The sequence below is a fragment of the Daphnia carinata genome, chromosome 4, assembly GCF_022539665.2.
Source record: "Daphnia carinata strain CSIRO-1 chromosome 4, CSIRO_AGI_Dcar_HiC_V3, whole genome shotgun sequence".
NCBI classification, from domain to species: Eukaryota; Metazoa; Arthropoda; class Branchiopoda; order Diplostraca; family Daphniidae; genus Daphnia; species Daphnia carinata.
In genome coordinates, this window is record NC_081334.1 from 6,051,847 (window position 1) to 6,078,436 (window position 26,590).

General features: G+C 40.0%; 2 protein-coding genes and 4 long non-coding RNA genes across 11 annotated transcripts; 4 read left to right on the forward strand and 2 right to left on the reverse strand.

The window, feature by feature from the left end:
* Positions 1–256: 256 nt before the first annotated feature.
* Positions 257–11,072, forward strand: LOC130687262 (putative fatty acyl-CoA reductase CG5065). 2 transcript variants are annotated; one of them, XM_057510416.2, is made up of 9 exons: positions 257–404; positions 8,594–8,983; positions 9,059–9,307; positions 9,367–9,512; positions 9,580–9,749; positions 9,819–9,951; positions 10,008–10,251; positions 10,322–10,575; positions 10,665–11,072. In XM_057510416.2, exons 2-9 carry the CDS (start codon positions 8,789–8,791, stop codon positions 10,831–10,833), a joined length of 1,560 nt encoding a protein of 519 aa, XP_057366399.1. In that variant the 5' UTR covers positions 257–404; positions 8,594–8,788; the 3' UTR covers positions 10,834–11,072. The 2 variants fall into 2 exon arrangements, with proteins under 2 accessions (XP_057366399.1, XP_057366398.1); XM_057510415.2 differs by lacking the exon at positions 257–404 and adding an exon at positions 6,091–6,371.
* A 1,439-nt stretch (positions 11,073–12,511) lies between these two features.
* LOC132087940 (uncharacterized) lies at positions 12,512–13,152 on the forward strand. Its single transcript, XR_009420910.1, has 3 exons — positions 12,512–12,598; positions 12,665–12,817; positions 13,049–13,152. It is a non-coding gene; the product is annotated as an uncharacterized LOC132087940 (long non-coding RNA).
* Positions 13,153–13,811: 659 nt separating this feature from the next.
* LOC132087906 (uncharacterized) lies at positions 13,812–15,066 on the forward strand. Its single transcript, XR_009420872.1, has 5 exons — positions 13,812–14,190; positions 14,254–14,350; positions 14,419–14,505; positions 14,566–14,702; positions 14,769–15,066. It is a non-coding gene; the product is annotated as an uncharacterized LOC132087906 (long non-coding RNA).
* Positions 15,067–16,428: 1,362 nt separating this feature from the next.
* LOC130687292 (uncharacterized) lies at positions 16,429–17,947 on the reverse strand. Its single transcript, XR_009000092.1, has 5 exons — positions 17,615–17,947; positions 17,487–17,560; positions 17,298–17,388; positions 17,160–17,230; positions 16,429–17,070 (listed from the first exon to the last, which is right to left on the reverse strand). It is a non-coding gene; the product is annotated as an uncharacterized LOC130687292 (long non-coding RNA).
* An 825-nt stretch (positions 17,948–18,772) lies between these two features.
* LOC130687308 (uncharacterized) lies at positions 18,773–21,830 on the reverse strand. Of its 3 annotated transcripts, XR_009420815.1 has the most exons (10): positions 21,738–21,830; positions 21,609–21,679; positions 21,359–21,553; positions 21,117–21,294; positions 20,881–21,053; positions 20,253–20,654; positions 19,909–20,188; positions 19,759–19,854; positions 19,065–19,690; positions 18,773–18,818 (listed from the first exon to the last, which is right to left on the reverse strand). XR_009420815.1 is itself a non-coding variant. In XM_059494918.1 (9 exons), the coding sequence occupies exons 7-9, from the start codon at positions 19,986–19,988 to the stop codon at positions 19,048–19,050; spliced, it is 819 nt and encodes a 272-aa protein (XP_059350901.1). In that variant the 5' UTR covers positions 19,989–20,188; positions 20,253–20,654; positions 20,881–21,053; positions 21,117–21,294; positions 21,359–21,553; positions 21,609–21,679; positions 21,738–21,830; the 3' UTR covers positions 18,779–19,047. The 3 variants fall into 3 exon arrangements, 1 of the variants encoding a protein (XP_059350901.1); XR_009000104.2 differs by having other exon boundaries at positions 18,779–19,690; positions 19,754–19,854; XM_059494918.1 differs by having other exon boundaries at positions 18,779–19,690.
* Positions 21,831–23,277: 1,447 nt separating this feature from the next.
* Positions 23,278–26,393, forward strand: LOC130687280 (uncharacterized). Of its 3 annotated transcripts, none has more exons than XR_009000089.2 (10): positions 23,278–23,429; positions 23,488–23,558; positions 23,614–23,808; positions 23,873–24,050; positions 24,114–24,286; positions 24,513–24,914; positions 24,979–25,258; positions 25,313–25,413; positions 25,477–26,217; positions 26,348–26,393. It is a non-coding gene; the product is annotated as an uncharacterized LOC130687280 (long non-coding RNA). The 3 variants fall into 3 exon arrangements; XR_009420812.1 differs by having other exon boundaries at positions 25,313–25,408; XR_009000090.1 differs by having other exon boundaries at positions 25,313–25,408; positions 25,477–26,102.
* Positions 26,394–26,590: the final 197 nt, after the last annotated feature.

Here is a 26,590-nt window from a genome sequence, read left to right on the forward strand (position 1 = left end):
AGAAAACCAATTATCGATAACGATCAAACATCGCTGTTCACTGCCTTTTTTTTCCAAACATTCCAGTTAGTAGATATTTTGATTGAAAACTACATGTACAAAAATCGTGAAAAATGCAGGTAGCTTTTGAAATAGTAAAGTAAGTTCGCTGACCTCCGGGCACTGGCGCACATCGCGCGGAGCATAAAGCAAACGAAGAGGCTTCGCAGAAAGCAGCGCGCCAACTCTACTGTCTACGGTTATTTAGACCCTACCTACTGTAACGCAGTCTGTATCTGACCGGCAAATAGGGTAGTATTGATTTTACCAGCGTGTCGCATGTCGTGTTTCTTCTACCTCTGCAAGATACTCCAGCATAGGCATTGACGGTCGTCTTTCCCAGGGAAACTCCAATAAAAATAGAGGTATTTATTCGCTGTGTTCAGTGTTTCGTAAGATTTCTTTTCTGTCATAAACACTCGGGCGTTTAACTCAATCGAATCGAGAACCGGTTCAAGAATTTTCTCCCCTCCATCTTTCGTCTGTAAAACTCTCACAGTGAGGCAACATTCTTTGAGGCGTGCTGCCATCTTTTGTTTTAAGCGGCGTGAAAGTGTGTTATGCGATGGCCATCGTACAAAATGAAATAATATGCCTCATTTGAAGGCTACACTTTTATTTACCTGTTGAGGTTGTCAACAGCTATCGTGTTTCGCCGTGTCCTTAGGTAAATGACTGAATCCATCTTTGGGGAAAATGCATACTTGTGAGTTATTTGATCCCTTTGACCCCGGAATAGGGAAGAGGTCACAAAACAGTTATTTTTTTTGTCCACCTTTTTAAGAAGACAAATTCTTCGGAATTAAGCCCTCACCTACGTGCTCCAAACTGTTTCATTTATCTTGTCAACGATGCCATTTTTGTACTTGTTTTTGAAGCTCAACAATGCTACTTGTTTATTTTGTTGCTAGGGCAATAGATTTAGCAAAAAGTAATCCTTTGAACGTTTTTCTAGAGAAGTTTAAAAACTCTGATTAAAAGAACGAAACGAAAAGAAATGATCAAGTAAAAGATGGGCACTCGAATTAAACCTGTAGCAAACTAGGTCAACGCCTTCTTTCTGGCTAGTAGCCTTGGAGCTACCTTTTCAAAGTTGATCATCAGGAAGCTTTATAATTTTTTTTTTGTTTTTCTTTCTTGTTTTATTTCGTCGCCCTCCAAGTAAAAAACGTTTCAGCAATAGAAATTCAAAGCACATTAATTAGAAACTTCCATCAATTTTGAAAAAAACAATTTTTTAAACGAACATTGGAAACAGATGTAAACTTTCATTTTTGTTGAAGAGATCGTTTCAGGCTAATGTGCTAATGAAAACTGGATGGTAATAAGATCAAATATGAAAAACAGGTAACGCGTAAAGATAATGCCAGGAGAAAGTTGTTGTGGGACTGGTATTACGGAGATAAACTTATTTTCAGATAACCATTAGAGACATGCAATATTCACAATTGGATTGCATATCTGTAATTTGAAAGGCCAATTGAATTTTTGGAATTTGAAACTGCAACGATTGGAGAAAGATTTGGAATTTGTTTCTTTTGCTATTTATATGCCGGATTTTTTGCTTTTACTTTGTTGCACGTCTCATACTGTCACGGAGTGATATTTCGTAACGAATAGTGAAGTACTGTTGAACCAATGAAATACGGGAAAAAGAAAACGATCGTGATTTTTATTCATTTGGTTTTTCTTGTCATGTTGCAGTTAGTCATCAATTTTAACATTCAAATTCCTGTCTTTTTTTAATGAAATGCTTTGCTTTACTTTTCTTTAAAAACTTTTGTGCTTCGAAGAATTAGAACAATGTTCTAGCGATTGGTACAATCAACTTTTCTGAGAAAAAATGCATCTACAATTTTTAATTGGCCGTCGTTATTAAGAAGATTGTGGACGAATTTCATTTCTCTTATTGAGGTTAAATAATATATATTTTTTTTATTTTTGAAAAAAAATCCGTAATGAAAGATGAACAATGGATGCCAAAAAAGTAGGAAATGTAAAAAGGGACGACCTTAAACTTGGCTATCTCAAACGAAATCTTTTTCATTGTTAAGGCTTAGATGAAAAAGTAGACCATGTTACGTTTCAAGAAAAGACCTGTAAGGCTTCGAGAGTCCCAGGCATAGTAGCACCGCATGCCGTAGTTGCAAAACTACGCCCCGCTTGAAATTTTTGTTGTTCATTTCTTTGTAGGTCGTCGGGAGAAAACGACTTTCACCTCGACCCTGTCTGCCTATTTTTGTTTGTCCTGTTTTTGTTTTTTGTTTTTTTGTCGGAAAGTCAACAATTTTGAAAAGTTTTTTTCTTTGAATTTGAAATGTTTCTGAAGTGCGTCATTTTTCCCCCTACGTGCGCATTCATCCCTCGCATCCGCCTTTGCGTGACCGTTTCACTGCAGCCACATCCGCGTAGTGTGCGTACAAACTATAAAATGCTGTCTCGGAGGCAAATCCCGCTCCATCAACATTATTGTGTTGCTCCATCGAATTTATTCATTACGTCACACGTGTAATTTCAACTAAAGTTCCGTTTTCCTTCTTGGGGTGTTAGCGTGGACTTTTTGCTATTGTTAGGCGGGGAGTTTTGGCTTTTGTACATCTTTCCAAAAGACGCCAACAATGTTGACTGTCTTCTTTTGACACTGCTATTTCGTCATTGTCAAATTATGCTAATTACGCAAGCCTGGGACGATTAGAATGCTACGAGTTATTTTAGTATTCGCCCTTTGCGTCACGGTCGGTTATTCAACTACTGAAAATTGCAAATAATTGCGGATTTTTTCTATTGGTGAAGAAATCTTTCGTTGTCACCACTTGTTGAAAAGGGGAAGGCCGTGTCCGTTGAGTACACTGTTTATCTTGTATTATTAGCCAAGTCACTAGAAGGTGTGCTATGTCATTTGTGTGCTCATCAAATCGTAGGTAGTTTTGGGCCCATCGGCAATCGTCCTTCGCACTCGTGGGGTAACGTTTATCTTTATCTTTCTGTCTTCACAAGCAGTTTACCTCGTACTCGAATGGATGTTTCACACTTTCACCCTGATATTCTATGGACGGGGAGGGGATAAGTCAGGGTTATTTGATCAAAACAAATTAATTGTGTTTGGCAAAATGTGTGGTACGCTAAAATTCCGCTTGGGCATTCCTTTATAGTAAAATCCCTCACTCCCTCAAGAGGAACAGGTAATTCAACGTCTTGGGGAAGGGTACTGGCAAAAAGTAGGGCGCATCCGGTTTGTTATACGTTTTGTCGCCGCTCTCATTTTTGTAGAATTTTGTTTATTTCAAAAGTAGGTCGAATTTGTTGACGTCACTACACGTATGGTATTATCGATCTCCATATAGTGTAATGAGATTCAAGAATGATTTGCGTTTTAAACATGATTGAATTTTTTTTAGCTTTTCCCTTTTACACCTTTCTGCCTTTGGGTTGTCATTTTTGAAATCCACGGGATGCCTACCTGTACTGTAGATTTTCTTTAATGAGCCCTTGCTTCAGGGTATGATTCGTTTCACGGCCACTCGCAACACTTTTCCCTAAGCTTTTGTTGAATGAAAATCTAGACATGGGTGTTTCGTACGTACACACGTGGCATCTCAGGTTGAGGCATAGAAGAAAACAGTGGGAAAAGGGATAGGGAAGAAAAAAAAAAACGATAACTCAAGAGAAATACAGCCACATTGATAGCCTTATATAGACCTCGCCCTGAAAGATCATTTCGACCGAGAAAACGACTAGACGGCCTTCGTATAACCAATTGCCAAGCATTTCCATTTGGACATGCCTGTGTCAGAAAAAGAAAGACTTTTTAAGAGTTGTCTGGTCTTTGTGAACTTTCATCGGCCGGTTGGTGGTGCTGTTCTTGGGACCGAAAGGGAAACAACGACGTATGCAAAAAGAGGTCACACGTTTAGCTTTTTTTTTTTTTTTTTTGAAAATCTACATCAATGCATACTCTTTTGTGACGTGTGACTACAAAAAGAAACATACAATTAGCTGAACATGTAACTATTTTTTCTTGTCTAAAAAATAACAACAATTAACCGTATACACAAAACAAGCGGGAATGGCTGCGTTGCCCGAAACTCAACTTATCTAGTTCGATTAAGAATTTGACTATTTTTTTTTGTTGTTGTTTTGCTACGATTTTTTTGGGCTCACTTCTATGACTTATAAGATAATCAATTGTTCACAAATCTGCGTGGTAGTAGGTTAGCGGTCTGACTTTCCCTTAGCCTTGAGCTTTTTGAAAATTTGAATATAGCCGTGGCACACACACGCGTTCAAAATTGAACTCAGTCGGACGTCTGAATCTCTGCTTTACAAACAGGGGGAAATAATGTTCTCTCTACGATATATTTCAGCATTGACCGACTTCTTGAGAACCCAATTTGTGATGACGAAAAACGTATTCTTTGACACATTATTTCCCTCTTATCTTTGATTGCACTTCTTGTTTTTCTTTATTATTGAGCAAGCAATCTTTCGGTCCCAGCAGCCAGTCCTGTCACAGTTGTTATTCCGTTGTTAGAATGTGTACTGATGTGCATTCTGGCACCGATTTGCTTGACTATTACGCTAAAGAAAAGAATACTTTATTATTTTACTACTGGGCAATTATCATAAGTATATTGTTTACGCTACAGTTTTAGTTTCATTGTATTTGTCGTCATCAGCGAGCGCAGTTTTCTCCCGTAGCATTATCGTATGTTATACAGAGCGGAACTTTATGTGTGAACTTCTGGTATCTTTATTTTTGTGGTTTCGAATTTTTTTTTTCTAAGTTTAGACCAATTGGGGTTTGTGATGCTCCGTCTAATCGTATCCCCAATTATCGTTCATTTTTCCGTTCTAAATGCGCTTATAAAAAGGAGGGGAAAAAACTGTGGAAAGCAGTCTGTTGGAGAAACGTAAATTCTGTGGGGCTACACGTTTGTCAAAAGTCATTCATTGAATTTGGCCATCCTGCTACGCGCCGCGCTCGTCATTTGCATGCAGGTGAAAAATAGATTGACATACGAAAAAAAAATCCCCTTCGCCAATTATGGTGATTCGATTGAGGCTTTAAATATAATTTGAATAAAAACTTGTTGGGCAAGACGAACGACAACAAACAGCGAAACAAGTTGCTGGAGCAGCCAGGAAAGAAAAAAAAAGAAATGAATGCGCGATATCAAATAACGGGATCCCTCGGTATATAGACAGCCTCCTACCCGTAACAAGCTGGCGCGAAGCGGGACCGTTTCGAGCCACTTCAATTGGATATTGCAGTATACTCAAAGAATCCTAAATCAATTCGATGGTATGCGATGAGGATGAAATGGGCTGATAGATGTTGACAGTTAGATGCAATGTTTTCAGAGATTTCTTCAAGATTAGAATGAGTTGCCGTCTGTTTTAACCGGTTCAATGTGGACATGCCATTAGAAATAAAGCACATTGATGAAGTTCTATTTTGCTTGGTAAAAATGTTCGTTAATTCTTGTACCGATTTTGTGCAAACTTTCCACGTTATTTGTAAGAATTCAGATAAGGAAGAGCATTTAATAATTAGATAATGAATTTAAAATCCAGACATGTCGACCTTGAAAAGAACATATTTTAGCGGGCGTTTTTTTTTCAGACAAAAAAAAACTCAAACGTCACCCGGAATCAAAACTGAGATTCTTTTACAAAAAAGAAGCGGAATCATAAAATGTTCATCCAATTTCCGACAAACTTTAACGATAGAAATATAGACATATTTTTTTTTCTGAGGGCACATGCCAACGCTAGCAGAGCTTAGGATAACGATACAAGAGCTAGGCGAGCCAAGTTGGCCGCAAGTGGGTCAATTCACGTCGTTCTTTTCTCCTTTTTCGTATTCTTCTTCCAAACACAATTCCACACTCCGCCTCTTCTCGTTCTTTTCTTCCTTCTCCTCATCTGTTGTTTCATGCCCAACGGAGGGGACTCTCTCCCTTTTCTTTCTTTTCTGGTATTACTACATTATTTCCCTCCCCATTCTTTTACCTGTTGGCCGCTACGTCTTGCCAACGGGTTTCAAGACGGGATCAGTCGGCCCCGAGACGTTGGAGAAATCAGACGTTTAATTTTGGCGCGCTCATTTTCTACGTCGATCTGCATTTCGTTTCAAAGGCCCCTCAAGTGGATTTGTTGCTCGCCAATCATTCGATCCCTTCGTCGTGCTTCAGTTTAACTATAGATTGGAATTCGATTCAACCCCACGACTTGTTATTCATCCATTAGTACAATAAGCATATTTCGATCCAACCAACAACAAACATCTGATTGTTAATGGAAATAATGGCCGTTTCATAATCGTTGAACAGGTGAGTTTACCGGCGATTTTTTTTTTTTTTTTTTTTAGATTTTTAAATTACCCTCGTTGTTGGTTTTTTAAACCATGTATTCAATGATGACTCTGAAAAGTCGGTAAAACCTATTGCCTAGCTGTCGTGAAAGTCGCTTTTTTTGGCTAACGATAAGGGGAAAACTGACTGTGTGCTAGTAACTGTTGAATGGCCGCTAGTGGCGAAGTACTCTGGCTTTGTGTGCGTGCGTGTGGCCGGCAAAAAACGGGCTTTCTATTCGACCAAGAGAGAAAGAAGAAAATGCCGTAAACTAGTTTGACTTGTACTGGGCTCGTGTCCTGGCAAAAGTTGGCATGCTAGCCTCTGGTTCTTTCTCTACCTGTTTCTCTTTCCACTATTTGGTAACTCGGTAAGGTGTGACGATTCCAACCTATTTCCCGGTACGCCATCGGTGTTGCAAAAAAAAAAAAAGGGGGGCGCGCAATATGGACTGACGTCGAGAGACCCAGTTACTTTGATCGATTTCTGTTCTGATTGTTGAGTTTCTGCAGCTGTTAGCAAAAGAAAATTTCGAAACATGGGTTTTTTATTTTCCAGGCGAGATAGAAACATGTACCGCTACAGGTCTGTCCATCCGGCTCGTTTCCCTCCCGTTTCTTTTAAAGCTTGCGGCCGCTTCGTGTCCCACTTTTTTCGGAAATACCATAACCTTTTTCCCAGTAGCCTTTTTTTTCAAACCAATATTTATTTCTCGGTATTGCAAGAGAAGTATGTTGTTCACCGTTTTCATGAATAATTAATATTTTCTGTTTCCTTTGTGCTTTTTTGCGTGTTTTGTAGCTGTTAACGTTTAATCCTAACTCATAAATCGCTATTAGTGTTACACATGATTGCGACGTATGGCAAGCATTTATCAATGGATGTTTTCTTTTTGTGTTTCGATGAAATAAGGAACAGCCATTGGGTGTCCTGTTTAATAAGAACCTTTCACTCTGTCAGAGCTTGTCTTTGGATCAAGGGGAAACAAACGCCGCACCCGTTACCCTTTAAAATCTTGCAGCTCCGCTTTACACACATACACACACGCTCCGGGAAGTTTATCGTTGTCATCGAAAGAAAGTTGCACACAGCCAATGACGTCCACTTGAAAGTTTAACACTTGTCCATTCAACACCACCTGCGATGTTCTGATAACCTTATTAAGTTTACATTCGAGCTTAGCTTTAAAATCGACGTGCAAATACGTGAACGATACTTTCCAGCCTAAAGGGTTTTATTCGATTTTGAAGTTAAAGCGCCACGTAAGACGACGGCTCAAGTTCACGCGTAGCGAGCTGAAAAGGACATTGTAAAATCAAAGAAGGAAGTGACTGTAGGACCAACTTTCTCCTCTTTTCGGCCTACGCGGAAATCCAAAAGAGAAATAAGGAGAGAAAATATGGAGATGTAGTCCCGAAAAAGATTTTGATAGCTTTCTCCGTAGTTCTATTCGTTTCTCCGTCTTTTTTTTTTTCGAACGTTCGTGGAGGGGGGAAGAATGTTCAAAGACAGAAAAGAAAACAATGCCCCTTTTTTTTCTGTTATTTTGGCTTGTCGCCATCGGTGCCGTTGCTCCACCTGAGGCGTGATGCGGTCGCCGGTGAAATCGTCTGCTGCCTCTTCCCTTCCTTTAGTCTTCTTCTTCCTTCTACCTGCAAACTATATACATAAGAGGTCAGTGGGCCACCTCACGTTCGTGGACCCTTTTTTTTTTTCTTGTTGATGCCCTTGTCCGTATGTGTGTGTGTGTGTGTGTGTGTGTATTCCATTGGTTTTCCAAACCAGCGTCCCCTGTTTCCCTAGCGGGTTTTGTTTTACGGTCGTGATTTTTACCTGCCGATTAAAATTTCTCAACGACATTCCACACGGCCAATCGGGCTGCAATGATCTATGCGTTCGAAGCCTCAATCTCTTGATTGTACGGCAACGTTTCGCCGCCATCAGTAGGTGACCTCGACCTGTTTATTAAATACTGGTTTGAGTAACATCAACCTATAAACGAAAGAGAGAGAAGAGAAAAAACATGTCTGGCGGAAATTGCTGGCCGCGCTGCGGACGAGAAACCTGAATTTCTTTTGTGCTTTTTTTTTTTTTTGCTATTTAATTTTTTTTTTTTTGTGGGAGGGCTCATTTATCATGTCAAGACTCTTTTTGTTTTTAATTTCACCGTGTTCTGTTTCTTGATTTTTCCGATGCCGCAGGTTTAAACCAGACGATATTTTATTTGGCAAAATAAAAACTCAACCGTTCACTTTGTTGAACTCTTTCATCCCAGAAGGAACAGCTATAACGGATCGTGTTTGCGTCGCCCAACGAAACGCGAAACGCAAGCCAACGAGAGACTGTGAAATTGCCTGTTAGCTTGAATTAGAGAAACAGAATTTCCATTTACAAAAATGGTTAACTCGGATATTGTTGGATTTTACCGTGATCGTTCCATCTTCATCACTGGCGCCACAGGATTTATGGGCAAAGTACTCGTAGAGAAACTTCTACGATGCTGCCCGGGTATCAAGAATCTCTACCTGTTGATGAGACCCAAAGCGGGCAATGATATCCGCACACGTTTGGAAGAACTGATCAGCACTAAGGTAAGAACTGGTTAACTTAAAATTTGGGCTTATTTACTTTAAACCTGTTTTTGTTTTATTTTGTTTCCACGTTAGGTATTTGATAATTTACGGCGAGATTCTCCGGAATTGCTGAACAAACTAGTACCTATTGCGGGTGATATGTCGTTGCCAAGTTTGGGCGTCTCACCGTCGGATATCAAGATGTTGAGCGATAACGTCTCCATCGTCTTCCATTCTGCAGCCACCGTTAAATTTGACGAAGCCCTTAAAAGCGCCGTAGAAATGAACCTCAAAGGCACAATGAGATTGATCGAGCTCGTCCGCAAAATGGATCGTCTTGAGGTGAATATTTGTATGTTTTCCTGTATTGATATGATGAAGATAAAGTTTTTCTTTTCCAGGCTCTTGTCCACGTTTCGACAGCTTACGCTAATTGCGATAAAGATGAAATTGCTGAAATGATTTATCCCCCACCGGCCGATCCCCACAAGCTCATGGAATGCGTTGACTGGATGGATGAAGAATTGCTAAAGGGCATCACCAAAAAGTACTTTCTTTTATTAGCATACATTCACGTAAATGACCCCTCATGATTTCTCTTTGTGAATATTCAGATTAATTGGTAAACGCCCCAACACTTACACGTATACCAAAGCGCTGGCCGAACACTTGCTGCTGGAGGAATGCGGCGGTATTCCACTTGCCATTGTGAGACCGACCATCGTTACAGCGGCCATGAAAGAACCTATCCCCGGTTGGGTTGATAACTTAAACGGACCTACAGGTAGTTTGACAATAATTTTTTATAGACCTGCTAAACGTTTCACGATTTCTTTGAATTCTCCACTCAAAGGTTTGATCGCCGGAGCTGGTAAAGGTTTACTTAGGACACTTTGGTGCCATACAACAATGGTGGCTGACGTTATTCCCGTTGAATTCCCCATCAATTTGATGATTGCCGTCGCCTGGCACACTGCCACATACAAGTAATTATTAATTTTCATTTTTCATTTAACGTGAATAATTAATTTCTTGTGTCCAGGCCCAATAACATTGTGGTGTACAATTGCGCTTCTGGCTATCACAATCCACTCACCTGGGGCCAGATTGAAAGTCTAGGTCGAGTAGCGCTGCTGAAATATCCCATGAGCGAAGTGATGTGGTACCCCAGTGGTAGCTTCAAGAGCAACCTGACCCTACACAAAATCGATGTCGTGCTTTATCATTACTTGCCTGCGTACTTTCTCGATTTTCTGGCTCGCCTGAGTGGCAAACCGCCTATGCTGGTAAGCTACCAACATCTTCAATAAAAGATGGTTCATAAAGAATCATTAACGACCGTTGATTTTGCATTAGGTTCGCCTGTACGATAAGGCTCACCGTGCCATGTCGTGCCTCAACTATTTTACTACTCATGAATGGCGATTCATCAGCGAGAATCCGATTCACCTGCTGGAGAAGATGTCACCAGAGGATCGCCGTATTTTTTACTTTGACGTGCGCACCATCGACTGGGCTTCGTATCTCGAGACTTACGCCCTCGGCACGCGCCGTTTCATCCTCAAGGACGACCCTAGTACCTTGCCGGCTGCCAGGAGGCACCTGACACGGTTTGTACAAGCAAATGCTACCGTCAGCGTAAGTTAGAATCTCAAAACAGCTAATCCATTGCTTCTTTTCCTTTCATGGTGTGCTGTAGAATGTTCTGGATTCAACAAATATCGCGCGTTGCTGTTCTACTGCTCTTCTGGAGGGCTGTTGTGTCACGTTCGGAGACTGCCCGTCGCGTTTGGAACCTGGCCTTTACCATGCTCGTCTCTATGATGCGGCGGTTGTCTGCAGGCGCTGGCATCGGCATCGCCAAGTAAAGGCCAAGAAAACAAAACAAAAGAAAATGGATTGCGTGTAAAAGGCGGTGTGCTTCTTTTGCCCAAGACTTCCGTTTAGAGAAGGGGGCTTATGGGTTATATTCTAAAATATCTATTATCTCTTTATTTTATCGATTTTTTTCCCTCTTAATGCCGTCCGCCCCTCGTCTACCGAGAGTTTGATATTTGACGCCCTATGCGTTGCAGAAAATGTTAAAAAGCAAACAAGCAAACAAAAAGTATGATTTATCGATAATCTTTACTGGCAAAATGTCCTTCAATGGAATTTTACTTTTACCCTCCATGTTTCATTTTGACTTTACCCCCCTCGTCCTTTTTTATTTCACGTGTATTTTTTTTTCTAAAGCATGGTTGTGCCCGTCTTTTTATCCGGATTGTCTGATTTTCCAAGACAGAAAAACAAAAATCACATTCGATACAGTTGCGGTTATCGAAGAGAGATGAGGATCAAGAAGAAACCGATACATGTCCCAAACCAGCGTTGATGTCAACAACTTATTTTTCCTGGATGCAGTTTCGATGTCGATAGCTCTATGAATAGCAATATGTTTTATCCCCTCCATTTGTCTTAACGACCAAGTACCCTTTCCTTTGGAGAGGGGGGAAGGGTGGGAAGATTTGAAATTAAAAATAGAAAAAAAGAAAGCCATCGCATGGCAAATATTTACAAAATAAAATTTCACATTTAAGACAAAGAAGAAAATTAGTGACAAGCTACGGATCTGTTTTCCCTCCACTTTGATAGTTATGAGAGTAAAGAATAATACTGAAACAAAAGGGCTAAATCAACGCTAATTAAAAGTGTATATATATACAGCAAGCCATAAGGAAATGGAGGAGTAGCTCAGTATATGTCTAACTCCATGTCTCTTCTTGTTTTGCGACATTGTGTATGTCTGCGTGCGTGTGCATGCCCGTGTTTGCTTTTGTTTTTCAGTTGTCGAGCCATTTGTCATCCAGTCTCCCTCTTATCATCCCTTGCTCAATGAGTGTTCTTTTTTTTTCTTTTCTTCTGATTGTGCTAATGCTCATAATCTTAAAATCTCGTATTGAGATTTGATTTGTTTTTCTTCTGCTCGAGGGCTGATCGGCGACTAAGCTCGTCAAAAATGACATTTGCTGTAAGCAATGTCGTTCACACGATGCATTTCAACCTAGAGATTCATTGCCTTTTAAATTATCGAAATTTTCGATTTTTGTGGTTAGTACATTACTGCAAGTCAGGGTTTTGTCTCTTTCCTCAACCGTTCTTTTTAACATCAACTATTCATCTTCTAAGAAAAATGGGTTAGTAAACCTGATAAATCAGTTACCGAGACAAAAATAACGTCTTCTCGATCAATCGTCACGCTTCGCCCAGAAGTTAAGGAAAGCAGAAGATGTTAGTAGTTATATTGTTATTCTAAAGATTTTACAATAATTATAAATAGATTTTAGTTTTGGCCCGGTTTATAATTTATTATACGCAATTGTCAGCTATCCCACTGCAATACGTTTTTTGTAAAATATGAAAAAACGTGATGAATTACATGTGCGCTTTGTAATCGAAATGTGGTGATCCAACCCGCACGATCGTGTTGAATGCGATCCCTCATGTCTAGTCCTACCAAGTTTATCTTTTCATTCTTATTAATTAATTGATACTTTTATTTGTATTTTTCCAAATCAGCAAATGTGGGGCCGGCGCCAATAAGGATTCCAACGATCCATCCAATACTCTGATCGAAGATCAGTCCAGCCATCTGTGAGTTTTAGTTGATCTTCATTCATTTATTAATAATTCAATAACGTTACATATCATTGTTTACAGAACCAACAATGAAAGAAGATGGTGTGTATTGTGAATTACAACGTACAGCACCTAACAGTTCCAGGACACCGAACAGCTCTACTGTACTTCCGACGTATTGCTTCAATGGTGTTTGAACAGGAAAACACATCAGACAGCCAATAGCTAAATGCCGTAAGTATGAGAATTGAATAATGCTTACTGAAATCGTTGTACATGATTTAGAAGTCGTAGGATAAGTTAAGAGTAAACATAGGTTATTCGTTGCAGAACATATTCTAGATCTCTTACATTTCCACACTTATTTCTATTTCAGAGATTTAAACACCAATTATTTTCATATCATATTGGTGTTACATGTGGCCTGATTTAATCTCCATACTCTTCTCGTTTTTAATTTGACAGAAGACATATAGTGGAATTCAGTCTGGAGAAAATATGCAGCTGTTTGTAGGCAGAAAGAGAAGGTAAGAAATGATAATCGCGACTTAGACAAAATTATATAGAACATTACGTATTTATCTGCAGAGCCATGCCCTTATATCATACATACATCATACATACATCATATTTCGACAGGAATTTCGATTTAATATGGCCCTGCAGGTAAATACCGCAGTGCAGTCCCACGTTTTCCAGTTGTCACTTTCCTAAAAAAAAGACATTCAGCCACCTATGGGGCGTTTTCTAAAGTTCAATACGATGGATTGTTCGTTTTTTAAAAAACACGAAATCCAGGGCAGGCCTGTGTTTTATAACTTTTTATCATCATGTACTATATAAGTAATCGATAAAATGTCATTCTGGCTGTCACATAATCAAGGAATAAAAAAATACAATAAATCCATCGAATTAAACTTTAGAAAACGCCCCATAGGTGGCTGAATACGACGTGATAATAAATGCAGATAGGGGCAGCACTAGTCGTGGCGTTCATTGCGGACTTCTAGAGAACCCTCTTATGTTCTACTGTCAGCTAACCTGTTGTGCACCCCGGTAAGCAGTGAGCTTGTTTTTGCGTTAGAAATTTCAGGAAAAAAAAACAAACAAACAAACAAAACTAAAGATATAAATAGCAACTTTTGATGGTTAAAGAACATGGCAATCCGTTTAACCCCCCCAAAAAAAAATTTTGGCCTTTTATTTCTTTTTTACAGCTATGGTCATCTAGCGGCCAGATTCCTATTTAATTTTCTCATTCATTCCTTCAGACATGGATTGTATATGGTTACTTGAACACTGGATTTGCAAATGCAGTACAGCTGACTTAAGTTTCACATGGTCAGTTGGAGATTTCCCAGGCAAAATTTCTAGTAACTCAGCATTTGGTACCATCTTTACTATATTTTTATACAGTATCCTGCATGTCTCATTAATTAAGATTTAAATCCTTTTATAGATTGTCACATCAGTGAGCAAGGTTCAGTTTAGGGATTGAGAGCCCTCAGTGCCTATAATACCTAGCCCATATTCAAATTGTAGCACTTGATTGCTGCCACTGATTCTTCAAAATGCCTATCTTGTATGGAATGCTTGACAGCCAAATAGTACTCCGACGTCACATAAATATCAATGTTAACTTTATTTACATTTATTTAAAATTTTTGAAGGAATGATTTAAACAAATGCCAAAGGTGAGATGCTGGAAAAGCTTGATATGAATGTGTAGACATAGTTTTGGAATTCAGAGGTGCAGCTGGCTGTTGGGTAAAACTTCATTAAAATTTTGTTTCAATTCAATATGTTTTAGTTACTATTTGTGTGATTACGCAAAGGATTGCGCCATCCAGGCAATGTGGATATTCTGCCATGTACATGATAAACTGAGGATTCTTCGTCAACATGCAAGATGTTACTCCCTGGTAATGTTTTTCTGCTGAGTTTGTTTAGTTTTCTAATTTTAATTGTCAGTGTTGTATTAGTAAACTACTGTTGGCAGAAAAGCTGATACATTGGGAAAAACGGTTATGGCAAGTGTGATGAATAAATCACCATAGGTCAGTTGTCTTGCCTTCACAATTGCAACGAAGATGAATCATGGAGTCAAAAACATAAAAAGGTGGTACTATTTCAAATTTTTTAATTGTTTTAATTGGTGTATCGCTAAGTGCTGATACTTGTGTAGAACATGTTGGAATTTACTTCATCCTGGAGAGGACTAAAAAAAAAGGAGCTTTATACACGAAGCAGTTCATTAGTCATGTCCCAAACGATTGTCTGCGTCAGCCAGCAATCATTCAACGGCTAACAAGCATTTAATAGTTTTGAAAATCGCGGTTTGCATTCCCTAAGGCGACATTCCTTAATCCTCACCTGTCAATAGATTTGAGTGCAACCATTTGTATTCTGAACTGTCGCCTACGAAATTCTTTTTCCATAAAATCAGGTGATATGATGTTATAATGGAAATTGTTTTCAAGATTGCCGAGACCAGGTACATTGTTTACCTAACGTTTAGTGATCAAAACAACCAACTATGTAACCTATTTGTTTTTTATGGTGTATGGAACGTCCAACCGGAAAGCCCATGGAAGATCTCTGTGTCCAACACGAAGGGTTCTTCCAAACTTTCGTATTCAAGTTTTGGCTATGGTGATCATTTGCAACTGCATAGCCTTTTAGAAGCTCCTGCCAGGAATCTACAGGAATATGGCAGATGATGAATTTATGTACCAAGTAAGCGATATCAATAAGAACGTCTTATGCTTATCTATGTTTTATTTTCTTAATTTAGATTAATAGCAATAGTGGACCTGCGAAGGTTTCTGGTTGGGATGTGATAACGAAAAGTTATAATAATTTGAAGTACGGAATTGAATTTCCCTCCATCAGTCGCCTGTGTATTCCCGCGTATTACGGTATTAATTATTTAAAAATTGAAGTGCATATCTGGGCTCCCTTCCTTTCCGTAGCCCCGTTTCCCCTTGACTCGTAATAAGCCCGTAGGGGGTCATGCCCCTACTGTACGGTATATATAAAAATAACATATACCGAGGTTTGGAGGGCTCTGGCCGGAAAGGGGACGTGGGGGTCCGCTTAGTCCGATGATGTGTTCACGGAGGGCGACGTGGCTATCCACAAATCCGAACTAAAGGTTAATCGCTCCAGTAAAAATGTTCCAAATCTTCGGCTCTTCTTCCGGCTTCTCTTAGCCAATCACCGGGTAATCTCCCCGGTGGGTCAACAAGGCAGTGTCTCCCCCTGCCTGGGTTGACGGCAACTTTTGAAAGGGCTATTATGCCTTTTTGGAGTTGCAAAAATAATTCTAGTGTGCAGAGAATTGTCAATAAAATTTTTTTTATAAAAATATTTTTTGCAAAATTTGTTTCTTTTATTGTCTGTGTTCGTGTTCACACTTTACAGTTATAAACTTTTATTTTATTTACCTTGCTCAAGCAACCTTTATCAATTATGCCAACTTCTATAGTAAGCATTCCTTCCATTGGTTAATCGTTTATCTGGGATTTGAACCACAAACCTATAGCATTCTAGCATAGCGCGCTACCGTTGCGCCATGTCTGTCCTTACAATTAAAAGTTATGATCTTGATGCCTATGTTAAAATAAGTTCGTCATTAGGTTATTATGGAATGCCTATCATGATAATAACATATTATGGAGGGCATAATGGCAAAGCTACTGAATTGCATGCAAGATTACTTGGGTTCGATCCCCACATCAGTCAATCGAAAAACTAATAAATAAATGCAAAAAATAAATAATGTTACAAAGCATTTTATTTTCCCTCCTTCCACCCACAAATCCACCACCATACATATTCCACATAATACAACATACAATACATACATATATACACTTAAAACTAACCCGTTGGCTGCCACGCCATCTTAACTACGGTCGCTACGTCGCTATCATAGGGATAGCGACCAAGGGGGCTGGGTAGGCCGGGCTGATACGATGATGAGACCTTTACGGGAATGCACACCCCAGGTCTCATCTATCGCATCGATCAAGGGAAAGTCCCTATGGTGCATTGCCTTTGGGGCCATTCGGCCAATCTTGGGCAGTGGCGCTGCTCCACTCCATGGCAGATAGCCATGGAGCAGAACAGCGCGGCCCGTCCCTGTCAAGCTACAAAAAAAAAGGGGATAAAAGGTGGGTGGCAGCCAACGGGTTAGTTAAGAATAAACATTGCAAAACACACACAATACCAAAACGACGAGGCGAAGACGCGGCTACCACGAAGCAAAGACGAGAGGGCGGGCGAGGCGAAGAAGGGATGACCGGCGAGGCGTAGACGGGACGACGGGCGAGGCGAAGACGGGACGACGGGCGAGGCGAAAACGGGATGACCGGCGAGGCGTAGACGGGACGACGGGCGAGGCGAAGACGGGACGACAGGCGAAGCGAAGAGGGGTTGACAGGCGAGGTGAAGACGGGCGCGGAGAAGAGGAAAAAGGCTTTGTTCTGTAACGTAAATGTAAAGAAAAAGGATTACTTAGTGGGAAATATAAGATTGCTGATGTAGCCAAATGTATGAAAGCAATTTGACTTACTTCTGTTGTCCAATGGCTAGAAATACTGTAGGGCCAGCAGATAGGCAGCAGACAGCAAAGAGATGGCAGTCCTATGGTTGAATATTCAATTTATAAAACAAACAAACTATACTAGGTATGAGAAAAATTTATGAATACCAATAGAAATTGTATTGAGGTACATGTCTATGTCTGTTGGTAGGCTAAGTAGAGATTACAATTGTCGAAATGGCTGTGGTTACAGTTGGCGCTGCAGCATAAGATGAATTTGGTGCACCAGTTAGATTACAATTGACAGGCAACCATGAGCGGGTAAAGATTAGAAGAATAATATTATGGTATTCGTACCCATAGGATTTGCATTTTTGGTGACATTCCTCAACGGGAAGTATCCTTTACAAATGAAGTTTCATGAGCTTAACCTTAAAATAAAAATCCGCTAGTGAGATTCTGATAACAAAACATTAGTCTTATACCTCTCAATGAGCACCAGAATAGTTTGATGAATGCAACATAATGGGTTGTGAATAGTTTTTTGTTTTGACAGCTGACATGGTGATTACAAGACATGTAACATAAGAACCAAGCATTTTGTGGGCTTCACTTGCAAAACGCACTCTAGGACGAAAACACACAGAACCACCATTAGATTTGCTTGAATTTTCCCTTGGAATATGACATACTTCACAAAAACTTTCGAACACAGGTTTCACAACCCCCACAGTCACCAACTAAACAGTAGCACAGCAGCGTCATCTTGTTTTCCAATTAAGAACCGAAATATTCATAAAAATTGAAAATCTTGTTTTTTCGAGACGGGAACTGCACTGATGTGAACTCTTTTAACAAACTTCTTGAGCGTGAATGGCAAATATGGCCCCCCCCCCCCCCATATTTGTACCATTTCAATTTTATTAAACAAATGTAGCGACCAAAACCATGAACAGCATTTTTATTAAGTATAGCGATTTAACATGTTTTTGAGCCCGGATTAGTCACTGTTTTTTGTTTATTTATCCAAAAACCTACATATTTCTAGGAAAATACATAATTTGGGTTCAGAATTCAACAAGAAACTTGGTTGCACTTCACATCTAGAAATTTTGCAACTTCACACATGTCTGGATTTCAAGCTAAACATTAAGTCTGTCTGACAATACAATTTTCTTTCTTGAACAGCTGCACGCTATTTCGGCCATGTTTCACGGAAAAAATTCTCCACTGAGACAAGGGCATCGATTGTGCGTTATCGTGTGCCTATTTCAATTAACTAATCACCAGACAAGGAAAACAATTCTTCGAAGCAACTACAAAGCTACATGGCTGCCAATATATACTGCTCCTATTTGTGATAACAATGTATGAAAGGTAGTATCAGCAAATGGTTTTATTGTTGTTTTGTTTCTAACCTAACCTTAAAATGCAAACCTCCCTTTTTCTTTTGTTAGTGATGAAGATGGAATTTTCTGTCCTACTTGTTTCTGTCATAGACTGTGGGGTCCACCGTTACAAAACTCTACATCAGCAACAATCGTTTCTCACTACTCAGAACCTGCAAATGTCGTGAATGAAAAAATTTTAGTTAAAAATAATTTAAAAAATAGTTGTAACACCAAGCATTATTAAACGACTTGCCTAACTAAGGAAACCGCTGGAACCACAATGTTTGTCTCCACAATCCTGAAATGATTGAAATGACAAGCTTTGCTTTATTTCATTAATTCTAATTTTAAAAAAAGGAAAAAGCCTAACTGCATGGTTGAGCAGTTTGGCTTGATGCCTTTTTAAAAAAGCAAGAAGGTAGCAATAACCATTATCTCAATGTGCCTGTCGTGCTGACTTTTAAGGACACGAGTTACCGTGAAACAAAAGAAAAATAAAATAGGTAATTCATTGATGGGTCTTGCTGTTAGATGTTTCTAGTACGTCGAGGTGGTGGTGGTGGCGATGAGGTATCCTCCTTAACAAGCTCAGGTTCGCTAGTTGTTTTCTTGCCACCACGTGTCCGTTTCGTGGCCGGCACGGCCGGAGGTTCATCCGCCATTGTTGCGGCAGATACTGCCGGGCCCTTCTTTTGTCGTGAACGTTTGGCGGCCGGTGCTTTCTCTTCCTCTGCTTTTGCAGTAGCGGCCACAGTCTCAATGCCGGGGTCGCGTTCCAGCTGGACAGAGACTTTCTTCTCGGCCGGTGAAGCCGTCTTCCGCGTCGAACGGGTGGATCTGACTGGCGAATGCACCGTTTCGGCCACGTCAAAATGAACTTTGAGTGCGCCCTTTGCGCGAGTAGATCGTCCATTTATGACGGATGTGACTCGCGATCCATCGTTCGCCTCCGGCTCATCTGGCACGTGATTGGCATGGATGTCGACAGCGTGTCCGTTGCCTTCGTGTAACATTTCTCCATCATCCAATCCAGCAACGTGTTTATTGGCTTTCGTTTCACCACGACGCCTTTTGCCTTCCGGCGCTTCCTTCTCCGGAACGGAGACACGTTTGACAGCACCTCGACGTGTTGTTTTCTTCGTCACCTCGACATGGGCTTTCATTGTTCCTCTATAATAAGACAGTAAAACACATTAGGCATAAAAACTCTTAATTCATATATATATTTCATACCTTACATGATTCGTGAGTTGATTGCTAGCATATTCTTCTGACAGAAGCTTCGGAAGAGACATTTACGATTTTCGTTTACGCTCACCATGGATGCTGATAGACTAGACATTTAAAGTTAACACACTTTGCCCAATTCCAACAGTTTTGATTCTTACTTGTAGGTTGTTATTGCACGAGAATGCAGCGACGAAGTCCGCCATCTTTTTGCTGTCGACAAAAACGATAGTCTTGGCATCACCGAGATCTTGTAAAACTTCGATCAGCTTAGCTCTCTTATCTCTTTTCGAGCACTGAAAAAAACACCTGTTCAACATCCGAACTGGTGCTACCGACAATGCCTGTTGTGAAGAATATGTAGTCTTCCATGTACGTCGCAGCCAGCGCTTGTACTTCATCTAGGAATGTAGCCGAAAACATACAAACACGACGGATTCCCTACAGAGAAACAAATAGTATTACATCAGTATAATCTCATACTCAAAAGCCATCGAGGACATACTCTCGGATGCATCGTTGGATGATTGACAATCTTTTCAACATTGGGACCGAAACCCATATCAAGCATTCGATCAGCTTCAACCAAAACTTAAAACCTGACTCCCGAGAAGTCAAATACTTCATTGTCGAAAAAATCCTTGAATCGCCCCGCGGTCGCACAAAAATATTGCACCCAGCTTGAAGATTTGACCGCTGATGGCTCGTGAGAGTTCCTCCATATATAATCACAGACTTTAAAACCGAACTGTAGGAGAATTTACATGCCTCGCCGTCAATTTGAATGGCCAATTCACGAGTGGGTGCGACAATTACAACTTCTGGCTTTTGCCCCATGGCATGAGACGCACCAGCAACACCTTGTTCTGGTGCACAATATGTTCATAACCGGTACCAAGTACGCCGCCTGCATAAAAAAACGTAAAATTTTAGATGACTTAATCAACGAATATCACGAAGGGTTTATTGAGCATCTTAGATGCAATTGGACCTTTTAGTAGTCGCAATCACAGGTGTGCCCACTCAAAATTACTTTTACTTCAACTTACCCAGTTCATACCGACCCATTCAAATAAAGTCAGTACGAGGGCATCAAGGTTTCAAAATTAGACAGCGTTAATTAGTTGGATTACCGTTTTCCGGAGCCCGTGACCGCACAAGCAATTAAACCTGGCAAGAATAACTACAACTGAAGCTTTCTGGATAGGTGTTGGTTTTATGTAGCCAGAATTCTTAATGTTTTGAAGTAGTCGTTGGTGCAGGCCGGCCTCTTCAAATGATGTTATGTATTGAAGTACATATTTTCCTGTAGCATAAAGCAAACCCAATAGATATTTTTAAAAACATAAAGTTTCGAGAAATGGCTTACATGGAGGACGACTTTATCAAAATTGTTAAAGCGTTCCCACATAGACAATGCCCTTAAACAGTTCCTTTTCATCGCATGTCACAGCTTCTGGAATGTATTGCTCATGTGGCTTTCCATCTTCCGTCAATTCACTGAAGAGATTCGGGCAGCCTTTCGAGGTGTGGTCAGCTTCGTTACACTAGGAGTAAAACAATGAACACTGGAACATAAAATATTTTTGTGAAGATATAATTGAAGTTTACATCGTAACAGTTGCTGCCACCCATGCTTCCTCCTTAAGGAAAATCCCTTGCTACATTGCCCTCTTCTTTGTTAAAAATGAGCACTAAAAATTATGTTTCTTTGTTTTTTGTTTATCTCATGGCAGGTACGACTTCCACCACCGCCGCGACCCTCTTGTGGACATTCTCCTTCGAGAAATGTCCCCCTTTCCCATACTATAAAAAGTACCAAGAAGTTAAATTCGAACACGTTTCGATATTTTCATCTTACTTTGTGACGTCAACGGACCACTACCGCCGTCCCCACCAGCTTGTGGACACTCTGGCAAAATGTCCTTCACACTGTTAAACAAAACCATAGTTTAAAGTAATCTCACTAGGAATACAAGAAAACACTTACCTTGTGACCCTGGACAGAAAAAATGTAGATCAGAATGAAACAAATAAGATTATATAGAGGTCAAGAAGTAAAATCTAGCGAGGACGGTCTATCTAGCGAGTAAAGGTAGACAGCAGAGTACACGCGTTAAGCCCATGGCCTACTATAATACATGTATTATGGTAGGCCATGGTTAAGCCAATCTAAAAATATGCCTGAAAAAAAAACTGTCCGATGAGCCACGGTTTAAGGCGCCTCTTGTGGACGCAAAAGTCATTACGAGAAATTTTATCCGCCACAAACTAAATGTTTTTAAACATTTAAAGTACTTATCCAAATGAAAATTTAACTTGAGAAAATTAATATGTTTTAGTAACATAAAGACGTTATTGTGTATTATTTTCACAGCGCAACAACCAATAATGACTTTATATTACTCACAATAAAATTTTTTTTTATGAAATATTTTTTCCAAAATTTGTTTCTTTCATTGTCTGTTTTCGCACATTACATTTATAAATTTTTTTTATTTAGCTTTTTTTAACCTTTATTTAAACCTTTATTTAAAAAATTTTATTGACAATTCTCTGCACACTAGATTATTTTTGCAACTTTAAAAAGGCACAATAGCCCTTTCAAAAGTTAATTTCAAATTTATTTTTTTGATTAATTCAAAATTAGAGGAAAAAAAATTCATTGGACTTAATTTTGCCTTTATAACAGTTCGTCTGCTTGATGATCGCTGCCTTGGCATTGGACGTGGCAGCAGCCATCGTAGTTGATAGTCATACCACAGAGATCATTTCAGAGAGCGAAGGCGTCGTCAAAAGCTTTTTTACAGATCTGGCTAAAAACGAGGAGAGGGCCAAATTGTTTCAACTGGGTTTTAAGTGCTGTGGTGTCGATGGTTATAAGGACTGGACAAAGGCCAATAACAATTCCACTTTTGCTGTAAATCTGAAGACAATGCAACTTAACTTACAGGATTTTTTTTCAGGCTTGTTTAAAGGTAAGTCTCTTTGCTTGATTAACTCCTATTGTTGCAGGCTGATACAGGTTGACAAATTTTTGCATTCTACAGGGCTGCGTTTCGGTCATCAAAACAAAGGTATCGACCATCCTTGAAAATTCACCAACAGTGCTAGCTGCTGTTGGAATCATAGAAGCCTTCGCTATGATCACTTCTCTAGGTCTCTGCTGCCATATTAGAAAAGCTGGTTATTAATTTCGAAAATTTGACATAGTTGGTAGTTTTTTTAGTTACCTGTAGCGTAAGCATACGTTTACCACATTCCTATCATATCGTCATTCCGTAATGCAAAATTATGATTCCATTGTAAGAAATGTTTTTTTTCTTTTCATTTTCTAATATTAATTTTCTCAAGTTAAATTTTCATTTGGATAAGTACTTTAAATGTTTAAAAACATTTAGTTTGTGGCGGATAAAATTTCTCGTAATGACTTTTGCGTCCACAAGAGGCGCCTTAAACCGTGGCTCATCGGACAGTTTTTTTTTCAGGCATATTTTTAGATTGGCTTAACCATGGCCTACCATAATACATGTATTATAGTAGGCCATGGGCTTAACGCGTGTACTCTGCTGTCTACCTTTACTCGCTAGATAGACCGTCCTCGCTAGATTTTACTTCTTGACCTCTATATAATCTTATTTGTTTCATTCTGATCTACATTTTTTCTGTCCAGGGTCACAAGGTAAGTGTTTTCTTGTATTCCTAGTGAGATTACTTTAAACTATGGTTTTGTTTAACAGTGTGAAGGACATTTTGCCAGAGTGTCCACAAGCTGGTGGGGACGGCGGTAGTGGTCCGTTGACGTCACAAAGTAAGATGAAAATATCGAAACGTGTTCGAATTTAACTTCTTGGTACTTTTTATAGTATGGGAAAGGGGGACATTTCTCGAAGGAGAATGTCCACAAGAGGGTCGCGGCGGTGGTGGAAGTCGTACCTGCCATGAGATAAACAAAAAACAAAGAAACATAATTTTTAGTGCTCATTTTTAACAAAGAAGAGGGCAATGTAGCAAGGGATTTTCCTTAAGGAGGAAGCATGGGTGGCAGCAACTGTTACGATGTAAACTTCAATTATATCTTCACAAAAATATTTTATGTTCCAGTGTTCATTGTTTTACTCCTAGTGTAACGAAGCTGACCACACCTCGAAAGGCTGCCCGAATCTCTTCAGTGAATTGACGGAAGATGGAAAGCCACATGAGCAATACATTCCAGAAGCTGTGACATGCGATGAAAAGGAACTGTTTAAGGGCATTGTCTATGTGGGAACGCTTTAACAATTTTGATAAAGTCGTCCTCCATGTAAGCCATTTCTCGAAACTTTATGTTTTTAAAAATATCTATTGGGTTTGCTTTATGCTACAGGAAAATATGTACTTCAATACATAACATCATTTGAAGAGGCCGGCCTGCACCAACGACTACTTCAAAACATTAAGAATTCTGGCTACATAAAACCAACACCTATCCAGAAAGCTTCAGTTGTAGTTATTCTTGCCAGGTTTAATTGCTTGTGCGGTCACGGGCTCCGGAAAACGGTAATCCAACTAATTAACGCTGTCTAATTTTGAAACCTTGATGCCCTCGTACTGACTTTATTTGAATGGGTCGGTATGAACTGGGTAAGTTGAAGTAAAAGTAATTTTGAGTGGGCACACCTGTGATTGCGACTACTAAAAGGTCCAATTGCATCTAAGATGCTCAATAAACCCTTCGTGATATTCGTTGATTAAGTCATCTAAAATTTTACGTTTTTTTATGCAGGCGGCGTACTTGGTACCGGTTATGAACATATTGTGCACCAGAACAAGGTGTTGCTGGTGCGTCTCATGCCATGGGGCAAAAGCCAGAAGTTGTAATTGTCGCACCCACTCGTGAATTGGCCATTCAAATTGACGGCGAGGCATGTAAATTCTCCTACAGTTCGGTTTTAAAGTCTGTGATTATATATGGAGGAACTCTCACGAGCCATCAGCGGTCAAATCTTCAAGCTGGGTGCAATATTTTTGTGCGACCGCGGGGCGATTCAAGGATTTTTTCGACAATGAAGTATTTGACTTCTCGGGAGTCAGGTTTTAAGTTTTGGTTGAAGCTGATCGAATGCTTGATATGGGTTTCGGTCCCAATGTTGAAAAGATTGTCAATCATCCAACGATGCATCCGAGAGTATGTCCTCGATGGCTTTTGAGTATGAGATTATACTGATGTAATACTATTTGTTTCTCTGTAGGGAATCCGTCGTGTTTGTATGTTTTCGGCTACATTCCTAGATGAAGTACAAGCGCTGGCTGCGACGTACATGGAAGACTACATATTCTTCACAACAGGCATTGTCGGTAGCACCAGTTCGGATGTTGAACAGGTGTTTTTTTCAGTGCTCGAAAAGAGATAAGAGAGCTAAGCTGATCGAAGTTTTACAAGATCTCGGTGATGCCAAGACTATCGTTTTTGTCGACAGCAAAAAGATGGCGGACTTCGTCGCTGCATTCTCGTGCAATAACAACCTACAAGTAAGAATCAAAACTGTTGGAATTGGGCAAAGTGTGTTAACTTTAAATGTCTAGTCTATCAGCATCCATGGTGAGCGTAAACGAAAATCGTAAATGTCTCTTCCGAAGCTTCTGTCAGAAGAATATGCTAGCAATCAACTCACGAATCATGTAAGGTATGAAATATATATATGAATTAAGAGTTTTTATGCCTAATGTGTTTTACTGTCTTATTATAGAGGAACAATGAAAGCCCATGTCGAGGTGACGAAGAAAACAACACGTCGAGGTGCTGTCAAACGTGTCTCCGTTCCGGAGAAGGAAGCGCCGGAAGGCAAAAGGCGTCGTGGTGAAACGAAAGCCAATAAACACGTTGCTGGATTGGATGATGGAGAAATGTTACACGAAGGCAACGGACACGCTGTCGACATCCATGCCAATCACGTGCCAGATGAGCCGGAGGCGAACGATGGATCGCGAGTCACATCCGTCATAAATGGACGATCTACTCGCGCAAAGGGCGCACTCAAAGTTCATTTTGACGTGGCCGAAACGGTGCATTCGCCAGTCAGATCCACCCGTTCGACGCGGAAGACGGCTTCACCGGCCGAGAAGAAAGTCTCTGTCCAGCTGGAACGCGACCCCGGCATTGAGACTGTGGCCGCTACTGCAAAAGAAGAGGAAGAGAAAGCACCGGCCGCCAAACGTTCACGACAAAAGAAGGGCCCGGCAGTATCTGCCGCAACAATGGCGGATGAACCTCCGGCCGTGCCGGCCACGAAACGGACACGTGGTGGCAAGAAAACAACTAGCGAACCTGAGCTTGTTAAGGAGGATACCTCATCGCCACCACCACCACCTCGACGTACTAGAAACATCTAACAGCAAGACCCATCAATGAATTACCTATTTTATTTTTCTTTTGTTTCACGGTAACTCGTGTCCTTAAAAGTCAGCACGACAGGCACATTGAGATAATGGTTATTGCTACCTTCTTGCTTTTTAAAAAGGCATCAAGCCAAACTGCTCAACCATGCAGTTAGGCTTTTTCCTTTTTTTAAAATTAGAATTAATGAAATAAAGCAAAGCTTGTCATTTCAATCATTTCAGGATTGTGGAGACAAACATTGTGGTTCCAGCGGTTTCCTTAGTTAGGCAAGTCGTTTAATAATGCTTGGTGTTACAACTATTTTTTAAATTATTTTTAACTAAAATTTTTTCATTCACGACATTTGCAGGTTCTGAGTAGTGAGAAACGATTGTTGCTGATGTAGAGTTTTGTAACGGTGGACCCCACAGTCTATGACAGAAACAAGTAGGACAGAAAATTCCATCTTCATCACTAACAAAAGA

Excerpts from the sequence above, each read along its gene's own strand:
- LOC130687262 (XM_057510416.2), top strand. The coding sequence starts at position 8,789 with ATGGTTAACTCGGATATTGTTGGATTTTACCGTGATCGTTCCATCTTC. Across the intron at positions 9,750-9,818 it reads TAACTTAAACGGACCTACAG|GTTTGATCGCCGGAGCTGGT; the intron begins GTAGTTTGACAA and ends CTCCACTCAAAG. Across the intron at positions 10,252-10,321 it reads GTGGCAAACCGCCTATGCTG|GTTCGCCTGTACGATAAGGC; the intron begins GTAAGCTACCAA and ends ATTTTGCATTAG.
- LOC130687308 (XM_059494918.1), bottom strand. The coding sequence starts at position 19,988 with ATGCCAAGACTATCGTTTTTGTCGACAGCAAAAAGATGGCGGACTTCG. Across the intron at positions 19,855-19,908 it reads CGTGCAATAACAACCTACAA|TCTATCAGCATCCATGGTGA; the intron begins GTAAGAATCAAA and ends TTAAATGTCTAG. Across the intron at positions 19,691-19,758 it reads GCAATCAACTCACGAATCAT|AGGAACAATGAAAGCCCATG; the intron begins GTAAGGTATGAA and ends GTCTTATTATAG.